Below are 12,623 nucleotides of genomic sequence, written 5' to 3' on the forward strand. Positions count from 1 at the left end.
GACGTCCTTCATGGCACCCCTACGGCCTTCTAGGCAATGGGATGAGTGAGTGAGTGAGTGAGAATTGGTTCAGTTCTTATTCCATGAATCACGGGTAGGCCCTTTATTGCTCACTGACCGTTTATGGCATGTTTTTATTCTTTACAATATGCGCAAAGCATTTGGAAATGTCATTCTCAATGTTCCACACTCCAAAACGAGAACTTTAATATATTAATTTAATCTGAAATATGGAATTACGAGTATGAAATTTCTCACGTTTATACAGCAGCCCAACGCCCATATCAATTTGACGGCTGTCATTCCATTTTTTCTCCCATATGTTCATTCCCCAGACAGAGTGATGACTAATGCAGATTCATTTGCATCTATCTACATGTATTATTCCCGATTTTGTTTGAGGTGAACGATAAATAGAATTTGAGCTTGGGGTGGTTAATTTCCCACATGACACCCTCGCGCTCTGCCCCCTGGAATTAATCTGAACACAATTCTCTCGTTCAACAATTGAGAATGCAAATTGGGGTGACGCGCGCACACACACACGCACATACACGAACACACACACACACACACACACACACACACACACACACACACACACACACACACACACACACACACACACACACACACGCACACGCACACGCACACACACACACACACACACACACACAAACACACAGACACACGCGCACACTCACGCGCACGCACGCACGCACACGCGCACACACTCACGCGCACGTACGCAAGTGCGCGCAATTTTGCCGGAAGACTCCACCAGCCGTTCCCACTTGGAAGGGACACGCACACGCAACACCACAGCGGCTGCAGTACCCACAGCAGCAGTGATATGGCTGATCATCACCGACCCGGCCGGCTGTGCTTGTGAGCCCAAGTCAGGAGCAAATATGCGTACCAGCTGGCCACCCATGCACCCTCCCAGGAGCTGGGACGCGGCGTAAGGAATCCTGAAACGACACTTTACCGAGGACCCGTGGGCTGCGGCTGCGTTTCTTTGCTAAGTAATTGTTGGACTCGTTGCAGTGGATCAAGCCGAGCGTGCTCCGGCGTGGATTACCATACACGGGGGGAACAATAGTCTCTCACAGCGGAAGTAGGACCAGGTCAGTTTCGGGTATATTTTAGTTTCTGTTCGATCTCCTCACATTGTTGACCCTGCTAACGACAGAGCAATTTAGTCATTACCTGAGCGTTTCACCTGTCAGGTAGATCTTTTTAGTACACAACAGCCCACCTATGTCGGGACTCTTGTTCGACACCTCTCTGCACTGAAGTGTTAATACTGTTCACTGTTATTACGTATGCCCACGTTTCAGAGACCAGTCATAACGAGTTTGAGATGTTGTGCTGCATTTAAAACTGTATTAAGGGTAATTTGCAGTCAGCCGATGCTGCGTAACTTTAACTATGCCCTGCTCGGTTCACCTTTTTTCCGGACAGTTGCGTCAGGAAAACACGGGGTGATCGAGGAAGCAGCCGGAACACAGGGCCCGATATGTGGACGAGGAATCTTTCGTCAAGCTTGGTCAGTCGTGAGCCAACAGCACATTGGGTCCCACGAAATCATAGCTGTATGTCAGATTGACTTCCACGGGACGTTGTCGTCACAACGGATGTTCACATTGCGGGGTGAATGCAGCAAAAGTGGGGATTTTTCTTTTCGGCGATCTGTGTCTGTAGTTGATTAATTATTTAGATACATTGCAACGTGCGTTTCTTTGTTAATATACTGTACTGTATTTCCCTTTTGCGCTAATGCAGCAGGACAGAACTTGATGTTCAGTGCAATACAAAATATCTTTACATAATAATAATGATACATACATTTCATTTATAAGCGCCTTTCAAAACTCATCAAACGCTCTTATAACCGTTCTAGTTGTAAGTTGTAAAAAGCAACCCCTAACATAAAATAACAGCAATTCAACAGAACACATAACAATCGTGTTAATCAGTTGCCTTAAATCGAACTGGACGCCTGCATTCCATTGTTCTGCTTTTTCTGATAACAAGGAAGTGATTTTGTTCTCATCAAAATCACTTGCAAAGTGTAGATGTAGCATATGTAGCCTCACATTTGCATATATAACATTATGATGACACATTTATCCAGCAGACACATTTTGTCTTTCAGAATCAAAAAGGTAGAATTTCTTTTTTTCATTCATTTCATTACTTTTTGTCATTCATTCATTCATTCATTCATTCATTCATTCATTCATTCATTCATTCATTCATTCATGTCTGTTGTTGGGTGTTGTCAAGCATAAATGTCTGCTCTTGTAGTGAAATACCAATTCATGTTTCAGAAATTCAAAATACTGTACGCATATCCATTACACAATACACATTAAGTGCAAAATTTTATTTTTGTTGTTGTAAAAAACGGGAAAATAGAAAAAATGCATTTTTTATGAAGGTGACAATATATGTGCACTTCCACAGTTGCATAATTTTAGACAGAATTTGGAGTATGACATGAATAATTTTGCAGAACAACAGTTTAAAGCTGTGTGACATGATGAAAAAGCACATAATGTGCAGTGTTTCTTTTCACTTGGGAGTTGACCAAACTAATTTACTTTAGAACTAACACAAGAGTGGGGAAGACTGCAATTTAATGTTATGTATTGACATCACTTTCATTTTTGTGTCCTTAAAGGACAACCGACACCTCCGGACAAGTTGTGTACATAATTTGTAAAATCACTTCAAATGACTTCTACTGAACGTATTTTACAAAGATTCCACGACATATAGCTATGTTTTACGTTTTAAGACTCACGCTGAATATTCAGGAAGTCGTGTTTTTTTTTGTTGATGATGATGTATGACGTGATGTCACGTCTGGAACGCCCCTGACCGAGAAAGCAACACACAATGCATTTTGGGTACAGTGGTACCTCGGTTCTCGAACGCCTCACAGTTCGAACAAATCGGTGTTCGAACAAAATATTCGAGATATTCTTGCTTCGGCGTTCGGACATCAATCGGTGTTTGAACGCCAATACGACGCGTGAGTGCGTACGCGAGGGTGGGGAGCTGAGCGGCGCACGGGTGTATCGCTCTGTTCGTGACCAACTGTTGTCGCTAGCGGAGGTACTGTGTTTTGCTCTGGCGTTTAATATAGGTGTACGAAGAGTTTTAGCCCCTAATCATGCCTCCAAAGAAAGTAAGTGCTTCTTAAAGTGACAAAAGAAAAGTAGTGCGTACAACTATTGCATTTAAGAAAGAAATAATCGCAAAATATGAAGGAGGTGTGCGAGTGTCTGATCTGGCGAGGGAATACAGCATGGCGAAATCTACGATCAGTACGATATTAAAGAATAAGGAGGCTGTGAAATCTAGTGATGTGACCGTGGGAGTGAGAGCAAGTGTCATTGGATAGATATTTGAAGAGAAAAGAACATCCTGTAGACGTAGTCATCCGTAGCTGTCACGTTCCGAGTGAGAGTGACGGCAGCTGACTCGTCGGAACGTAGTGGAATGTTTGGGATCCCAAAACAGACACGTACTAACCAAGCAGGATGTTTATTCACAAATAAAAGACAACACAGCGAGTAAGAAGGCAACGCCAAAAAACACATGGCACACGAGGGTGCAAAATTACGCAATCCCGGAAGATGACATAAATTTACGGGACGCAGGGAAAATACCTCGGACCGGATACACTCGCGCATCGAAGTAAGAGTCCAGGTACGGTGGCCAGTTGAGTCAATCATCCGGCATTGGCGAGGTGATCGCGAACTGTATAAATGAATCGTGTGTTGCACCAAGACAACTATTTGATAATAGTTGACACAAATTCCCAACAGACAAATCAGCCCATTTCCAACGGAGCTTGGGCGGCATCTTTTGCATTTTCCGGGGCACTATATTGGAGTCCAGACGCCTCAAAATGAATCAGAATCAGAATCATCTTTATTGCCAAGTATGTAGAACACACAAGGAATTTGTTTCCGGTAGACAATCCGGAAGGACTTTTTCAATTGATTGCAAACATTTATGCTTTCCTCTTCAGAACTATTTGAATCATATTCATAACTGGATGAGTAACAAGAAAGCATCTTCTCCGAATCTGAAGCCATTGTTTTGATTCTCGAGCAAGGCAAGATGTCTCGGCATGATGTCACGAACAAGGGGGCGGGACCTTCTGAAACTCGCCATCCCGAAGTCAATTTGAAGTAGTTTTGGGACAATTTAACTTATTTTTATTGGTGCTTTGCATTTGACTAAAAATATCGGCCTGCGTGTTTTGGGTATTTTAGATGTTATAAAACGTTTTTCTGATGTCAGTAAGGAAACAAAAAAAATGGTGTCGGTTGTCCTTTTAATGAAGAAAATTGTCGAACTCTATCATGCAACCATTTCATTTTAATCATTTTATTTTATTTTTTAAAGCATGGTAGGATATATATTAGAATGGCCTGATGTTCGAGTGGTGATAGCACGTCAGCCTCACAATGCAGAGGGACCGAGTTCAATTCCAGCTGCGGCCTCTCTGTGTGGAGTTTTCATGTGCTCCCCATGCATGCATAGGGACTCCGGTTTCTTCCCACATTCCAAAACTAAATTGTTTCGAAGTGTGAGTGACCTTTGTGAGGATCAAGAGGTTCAGAAAATGGTTGGATGGATGGATGAAGGATACATGTTATGTTACGGAAAAGATTTCCAGGAGATTTTCTAAATTGTGGGTAGAATGCATACCCGGCTAGAATATCTGATAAGCATCAGAATGGGTATTTGGACATACATTTGTCATGCATCCTTGGTCTGCTGTGACAAGCCATTTTTGTGGGTGCTATTGAGGACCTGTTCCATGCTTTCTGATTCAATGTGCGTGCATACACACATTCTTGTCCAGAGCAATTCTTGTTTATAAAGTAGCCAGGCATTGGGAGAGAATATATTTTATTGAATTGGATTGGATTAGCCTTTATTTGTCTCACAGTGGAGACATTTACATTTGCATTTCACAGCAGCAAAGTGATGATAGTAAGAGAAAACGAAAGGAAGAAGTAGAACTAAGCGGGGCTGTGAAAATTCCGCTCATTACAGGCACAAAAAAAAGCACAATCGCCCCAGAGATGTCCAGCGATGACAGACAAATGTCACTGACATTCCTCCCAAATCAAAAAAAGTACTGGCATATTCCTGCTGCCGAAAAGGCACAACCTCTCAGCATAGTCTCCTCCCTGACGAATGTTGTGGCCAAAAATGCTGACAAACAATCCATATCTGTTCCACACCATGCACAACAACTCAAAGTGACAAAAGAAAACACAAAAACACAAAAAAAAGTTGTGAGAGCACTTTCTGACGGCTGCCTACTCGACTAGATTAGTGCCAGATATTTTTTACTTTTATTTATTTTTTTCATTAGCAGGCCCAATTGTTCGAGGAATGCAACCATCATGTGTTGCAACACTCACACATCCATCAGGGAGTGTGTATGCATAGTGAGAAGGGTGATGTGGTTGGTGATGTGGTGATATTTCTCTCTTTTTTTCTTTCACTTCAGAGACAAAGTGCGGTTCTAGTATGGGCTTGTATCCTAGCAACATAAAATGGTGTGTGTCCCGAATAAATCATGCAACGTTTGTCCCCTGCCCTCCTCGGGCATGTGGTACTCTGTCCGACCAAAACAGTGCCAAAACCCACGTTCACTGACACACTTGCTCAGGGCGATTAACAACGGCAGCTAAACAACACATGGCAATGTTGTTGTTGATTCCATTTCAGCTTTTAACCTAAAAACCTTTGCTCGCCTCTGTTTTATTGTTCTATTTGTGCAGCGCAGCTTCCGGTATGTATTTGCCAATAATGCACCAAGTGCCTGACAAGCAGTATTCAAACTGCTTGTTTGAGACTATCATCTGGGGTGGCCCTACCAACCCCCTCATTCATTTAGTGGGAGTTACAGAAGAGTGGTTTTCTCTGTTCATTCTGCAGCCTGAAGCCACATGCCACCCCTCCACACCCCCCCCCCCCCCCCCCCCACACAGAAGAGCCAGTACCGCTCCATTCATTGATTCCATCCATTCGATATACTTATTTCATAAAAACAATATTTTTTGGCTTGATCCACAAAATATGATGGTGTGGCACTTCATGGATAGTTAAGTATAAGTAAGCATTGTGTACTTGTATAGAAATATACCATTTCAAGCATTATATACTATGTTCAATTTAAAGGGCTTCTAACATTTTATGCTCTTCAGAGGACGCACTCCAATTTTGAACATAGCGAAAACTGAAATTGTCTTCGATATCAAATTAAGAACATTCAGATTCGTTTTTTATTTTGTGCCTGAAGTGCATTTGTGTCAATGCTAATTCATCACAGCAAAGATGAAGGTTGACAGTGAATAATTGCATCATTATTGTGGGCCAGCTGCCTTGCCGATATATAGCATGTCTATTGTATACAATTTGGGGTTAATGGCATGGCTGTATGAGAATAATCTAATCTCCTCGTTTGAAGAATATAGTCTGGAAGAACATGCAAGTGACGGGGGAGGGATCCTGGCTAATCCTGGGTGATATGAAATAATGTTATCTTGCCCTTTTGTAATCCTTTCTTAAGCGTAATCGAGGTGCCAAGTATACACAACTAGGATCAAACTGAATGTTAACTGAAAAGTATATTCTTGTGGAAAACAGCAATCGTCATGATTGGGGCTCACATGCTGCCCTCACAGCTGAGCACTGGCTTTCTCTACTAGGTCTGAAAGAACGAACCTGAAAGAATGAACGTGTTTTGTTCCATCTTCTGTGGTTGAACACAGAGAGAAAGGCAGTCTGCTTTGGACGTGTGTATTCCGTTGTGTGCTTGTGCGTGCATGTTAGCTGCTGAGCACTTATGGATGAGACAGAAGAAGCAACTGGATGAATAGATACAAGAATAATCTGCTGCAGCGGCCTTTAGCTTCAGGCCAGTGACGCAAAGTACAGGGAACCAGCATTCAAAAACTAATTTAGACACATGCACATGCGCACACACACACACACACACACACACACACACACACACACACACACACACACACACACACACACACACACACACACACACACACACACACACACACACACACACACACACACACACACAGACCACCGTTCTTAGCCTCTTTAGCAGCCTGTGCTTTTTAACCTGCTATGTTTGCACTTGGAATACATAACAATGGAAACTCATGCTGAACAACCAAACATAATCATCGGGAGACTAAATGACTTGAAAATTTACAAACATTGCATTGCAGTCTACGTACTGTACAATCACCGCAAGTGACTGTATGACGGTTTGATTTAGCACAGCAGGCAAGACTATGGTATGATGATGTTTTTCTTTCCTTAGGCCTCCGGGTGCTGGCGTTGCACCTGAGAACATGGACCGGATGAAGATCATCAAACGGAAGCTGTCCATGTCTTTACGTAGTTCTCGACCTGTTGATGATTCCCTGTCTGAACTGGCAGAGCAGATGGCTTTGGATGAGTCAACAACAGTCAGGGATAAGGGTGAGGCATGGACACGCGCATGCACGCATGCACACATGCACACATTCTTTGATCAAGCGGTCCAGTTCAGTACAGCCTGGTACAGCCAAGGTCTGTGCACCAAGTCGGGATGGCTGAACGTTTCTATTATAGGTTGTGTAGATGGGATTCTGATTTCTGTATGTGCTTTGTCAAAGTGCATGAATTCTTTCTTTCCAGCACATTTTGTGATAACAAGAAAAATAAAAATTGATGGTTGAATGTGAAATTGTGTGACGGTAGAGTAAGTTTTATGCAAATTGACAAATTATTGCTTACTTTTCTTGTAAGTCACCACTAAGGAGGTATTTCCCATGTCACAAACCATCAACATCAAGACTTAATCTGAATTTTTTTCCCCCTTTCACTACAACCTTCATCCCTCACCTTCATTGCCACTTTTTCAATGTTCACTTGTCTTTGACTTTGATTGAAGGGAACAGTGCGTTTTATTCACTCACAAATTGTGGTCTCTAAATGTAAATCTAAGGGAAAGTCATTGTGATTCTCAGTGTTGCCATCTGCTGGGCATTTTGAAGGACTCCACTTGCATCACATCAACTGCCACACTTGTGGTTGCGTGTCTGTGTGTGTTTGTGTCTGTGTGTTGGACCATAATCTGGCTCCTAACCAGGTCAGTATGAATGAATATTTAGTTTTCTCTTCCGTCACACTTTGACAAAAATTCTAAAACAAGGATTTAAGACTCAGTGTGCACTTAAAGCCCGTCTGTATTTCAAGCAAGATGATGGCCGCGCTCCAATTTGTTCATATTTGACTACTGTTGTTTTCACAACTTGGTAGCTATAGATAGGGCCTTACACTTTTTACATTAATTTAACGGCCCCTTTCATATTTCTTGTCGCATTTTTTTCGTTTCAATATTCATTCCTTCAATTACCGATGCACTTAATTCTCACACGAGTCACGGGAGATGCTGGAGCCTATCCCAATCGTAGCAAGGGCAAGGCAGTCGGATGGAGTAAGTGATGTAGATGATGGGGACGGTTAAAGTTTGACAAGTGCACTCCATCGTCTTTCTTCTTGGCACCTGTCCTGCACATACTTTGCTTCCTCCGCGCAAAGTGAAGGAGTGGTAAAACATTCCTCCAATCTTACTCAAAGTGATAATCAGAGGCAATTTGGAGGCTTTTTCTGACCTTGATCCGTCACCTTTTTCTCAGAGGAGATTTGGATCGCAGAGTGGGAGCTGTGAGAACATTGGAATTCAGGCTAAATACTTAGCCTGAATTCCAGTGGATTACAGTGGAAAGGAAAAGAAAGTAGGGATTATTAAGAAAAAAAGGAGCTGTGTCATGTGGCCTACTGCACACGCAATGATTTTTAATCATGATAGAAATTGTGCAGACATGACACCGCCCCGCCCCACCACACCACATCAACGTACATTATTTCTAAGTGTGGCTTATAGTTGTGATTTTAGTCATTGTATACATTTTTAATTCTACCTTTGATGCCTCTTGGGCATAATCCTGCACATTTCTTGAATGAGTTAATAAAAGCTTCAGAATTCATGCTGTCAATGGATATTGATGCCTGAGTTGTCGTTTATTCTTAAGTTAGCAATCATGGCTGCTAATCACTGATGTGTGGCTGCAATATGCTTGGAATGCAAATGCAATTTCATCTTGCACATACTGTATGACTATATTTCATGATTAATTTGCGCTTGCACATCGCCTATGTGCACCCCTGAATATATGCCTCCCAAGTTGCTCTAACCATCTAAGTCTACATCCTATCCTAAACTGTTCCTCCAAAATGTCAGTGTGATCTTTTACATTTCCCTTTATGTCTTATTCACATTCGCATGTCGTTTCTTTATTGTGAGGCTTCTCTATTGCAATGTTCCCTTTTGCTTGTCTTTCTCTTTGTGCTCTTTTGTCTTTTAATGGCTCGTTTTTCACCCCTTTTCTTGTTCTCTTTCTTCCTTTTCTCTTCACTCTGGCTGCTCTTCTGCAATGGTGTGCTTCAGAGCTGATGGTTGTGAGCGGCATGCATCCTGCCTCCCACAGTGCTCCTTCCTTCCTGCGTCAGTATGGCGGTCATCTCGGCCACACTGCCCTGCGCAGAGAGCCGGGTGGGGGGCTTGAAAGAGACAGAGCCTATTTAAGCCTCTACAGAACTGGATCTTTGGGTACATACGTGCGGACACACATACACACGCACACACACACACAAAACATGTACACGTGCCTTGATGACCCTTATATTACGAAAAAGACATCTTTTCTTTTGTGCTTTTCCCTTCAAGGGGTCGCCACAGCGAATCAGTGTTCTCCATCTTCAGAGGTTTGATTCACATGTTTGTTTTGGCCAAGCTTTTACGTCGGATGCCCTTCCTGACACAACCCTCTATATTTATCCGGGCTTGGGACCGCCACAATAAGACACTGGCTTATGTCCCCTTGTGGCTACAGAACCATTACGAAAAAGACATCAATACGCAGAAACCAAAAAAGCACCTAAGAGAAATTAATCCATGCTGTGTGAAAGCCGCCACACCTCTCAGCATGGTAGAGGAAATGCTGCCACAAAAAATAAGCTAAATAAATTAAACATTCAAACAATAAAAACAACCTTTTACATGGAAAATGTTTTAAAATATGTCATTCTTTCAAGGTACAGCTTAAAATGTGATGCATTGCATCCATGGAAATGTTTAAAAATATGTCATTCATTGAAAGTGTGCCTTATAATCGAATATGTCTTATATATGGAAGAAGTTTTAAAATATTCATTGAAAGTGCGCTTTATAATCCGGTGCACATTATAGTCTGGAAAATATGGCACACAAACACATGCTGACCACTCACACAATTTTTTTCTTCCTTCTGTTAATCTGAACTTTGTAATGAACCTGTAGTTTGCTCCTTTATGACTTTCGTGGCTCTCAATGATGCAGCAGGACAGAAGGGCTTAAAATGCGAGCAATGAAATGGCAGAACCGTAACAGGGAAAAGAGAATTGTGGAGATGATGAGAAGAACTGATGTATAAGCAATAAAGAAGGGGGATGAGGAGTGATGGCATCAGTGGTATCAGAGTGCTCCGTCCACAGTGAAGTCACATTAGCTGTCATCTAGGGTGTCCTTTAAGTCCTAAATGAGCTGCACAGTGACTGCAGCAATTTATCCAAGATAGTCTTGTGCAAGCAGGGTTTATGCCAATTAAGAGCTCCTGAAAAAATGTTCGATTAATAGCTCTAGTGAAAAAATATATTACAGTGTATATATAATATTGTAATCCAAGAGGGAGCATGCAGCTAATTTGGTGTGTGTTGCTTTATCACTTGGTACCGATTTGGGAAGTCAACAGAAGGGATCTGAAAGTGCAGAACGGTTGTACACCAAATGACGTCATTCTGTGAAATCTCTGTGGCAACAAAGCCAATGTATCTCGTATGATGCAGTAGCCAGAACTAATGCTGCTCTATTATTAAAACTGTGATGTGTGTGTGCGCGCGTGTGTGTGTGTCCACTGGTTATTCTCGCTAATTTACTTTGCCATTTGGCAGTCAGAGCACGTTGCCAGTCTTAAAGAGCGCCACAATGATGCAATCTCACTTGCTTGATGCATTAAAACGTGAATCCTCTTTCAGTCATTTTCTAACTGGCTTTATAAGAGTATGAATCTACGTCTAAACAAAAGTGGGCACCACTGAAGGGTTATAGGTTTGACTTTATGTATACTGTTGTTTTGGGCAGCAGCCAAAGTGCTTCTAATGGAGTTCAAATGTTACCGAATCATAATTAAAAAATAGTTAACGTAAGTCTCTGTTTGACTGAAAAAAGGATACTCTTCAAACTTTTAATATTAAATAAAATTAATGTTAATTATTAAAAATTAATATTAATAATAATAATAATAATAATTAATATTAATTTAATATTTTTTTTTATATTAAATAAATATTTATTTTAAATAGGTTGGAATGTCTGCTCTCTTTACAGCCCCTTACACAGAATGTGTGTGTGTGTGTGTGTGTGTGTGTGTGTGTGTGCGCGTGTGTGTGTGTGTGTGTGTGTGTGTGTGTGTGTGTGTGTGTGTGTGTGTGTGTGTGTGTGTGTGTGTGTGTGTGTGTGTGTGTGTGTGTGTGTGTGTGTGTGTGTGTGTGTGTGTGTGTGTGTGTTTGTTTTTTTTGTCTGGTCCAATCTTTAGATGTCAGTTAACTTCCATACAAAAGTCGGATGGGTCTAAATGAAACCCTTACATTTCTCCCAGCGTACAACATGACCTTTGCATAGGATTTACTGCATTAGCACTGCATTAACCGCTGTCTTTATTTCTGAACGCTCCCGGCACATCCGGTTGCTTGCACTAACCCCGTTCACTGGAGAATGGATTTAACAACAGTAGCATTGAGGCTCTCATAAGCTTTTCTTTAGTACTTTTATTATTAAGGGCAGCAAATGCTTGGGGTGTAATAAGCATTTTTCCATCATGGTGATTATTCAGAGTTATACAAAAACAAAATAATCCCAATCCAAGTGATTTTTTTGGGGAAAGTGAAGTATTCTCATTTAGTTAATAGTTTCATAATAGGACAAGAAAATTAATGGACCTGCAGCTTTAACAAAATGAGAATGGTGTCACCATGCTTACCTGGTGCAAGCTAGATCAGTCTGATATTGAGGAAGAAGGTCAGCAATGACTGATAGGCAATGACTTAAATGTTCTTAATGTGCTTATGTCTGTATAAGCTCTCAGCCGTACAGGAGTGGTCCATCGATGAAAAGGTTTCTTCAGCTGTCATCTGTACTTCTTTGAAGGTGTCGGACGTTTCGCTTCTTATCCAAGAAACTTCGTCAGCAAACTAAAGTCTTACTGGTAGTTTAGGCCCTATATATATACAGTAAAGTCTCGTTATATCGATATCGGTTATATCGATAGTACTGCTTATTACGATACTATTTCTATGAACGCAAGGAGAAAATTTACATGCCGCAGGATCGGATATATCAATATTTTTTCCGACTCCCGAGAATATCGATATAACGAGACTTTACGGTATATCTATCCCTACTGTCCAGACATGGC

At 41.6% G+C, this 12,623-nt stretch overlaps 1 protein-coding gene across 6 annotated transcripts in view; it reads left to right on the top strand.

Moving 5' to 3' along the window:
- Nucleotides 1-763: 763 nt before the first annotated feature.
- LOC148903072 (cyclin-dependent kinase 17-like) overlaps nt 764-12,623 on the top strand; it is a 49,913-nt gene continuing 38,053 nt past the window's right edge. Inside the window, exons 1-5 of one of the 6 annotated variants that reach the window (XM_088995852.1) lie at nt 764-961; nt 1,048-1,127; nt 1,465-1,549; nt 7,385-7,545; nt 9,560-9,721. In XM_088995852.1, coding sequence (XP_088851978.1) covers nt 7,416-7,545; nt 9,560-9,721 — 292 coding nt within the window. In that variant the 5' untranslated portion in view covers nt 764-961; nt 1,048-1,127; nt 1,465-1,549; nt 7,385-7,415. Of the gene's footprint in view, nt 1,128-1,464; nt 1,550-7,384; nt 7,546-9,559; nt 9,722-12,623 lie in introns of all 6 variants that reach the window. The other 5 variants (XM_088995844.1, XM_088995835.1, XM_088995825.1 and 2 more) reach the window with 5 other exon arrangements.

Source organism: Hippocampus bargibanti, linkage group LG01 (genome assembly GCF_051943395.1).
Source record: "Hippocampus bargibanti isolate YZ-2025 linkage group LG01, ASM5194339v1, whole genome shotgun sequence".
NCBI classification, from domain to species: Eukaryota; Metazoa; Chordata; class Actinopteri; order Syngnathiformes; family Syngnathidae; genus Hippocampus; species Hippocampus bargibanti.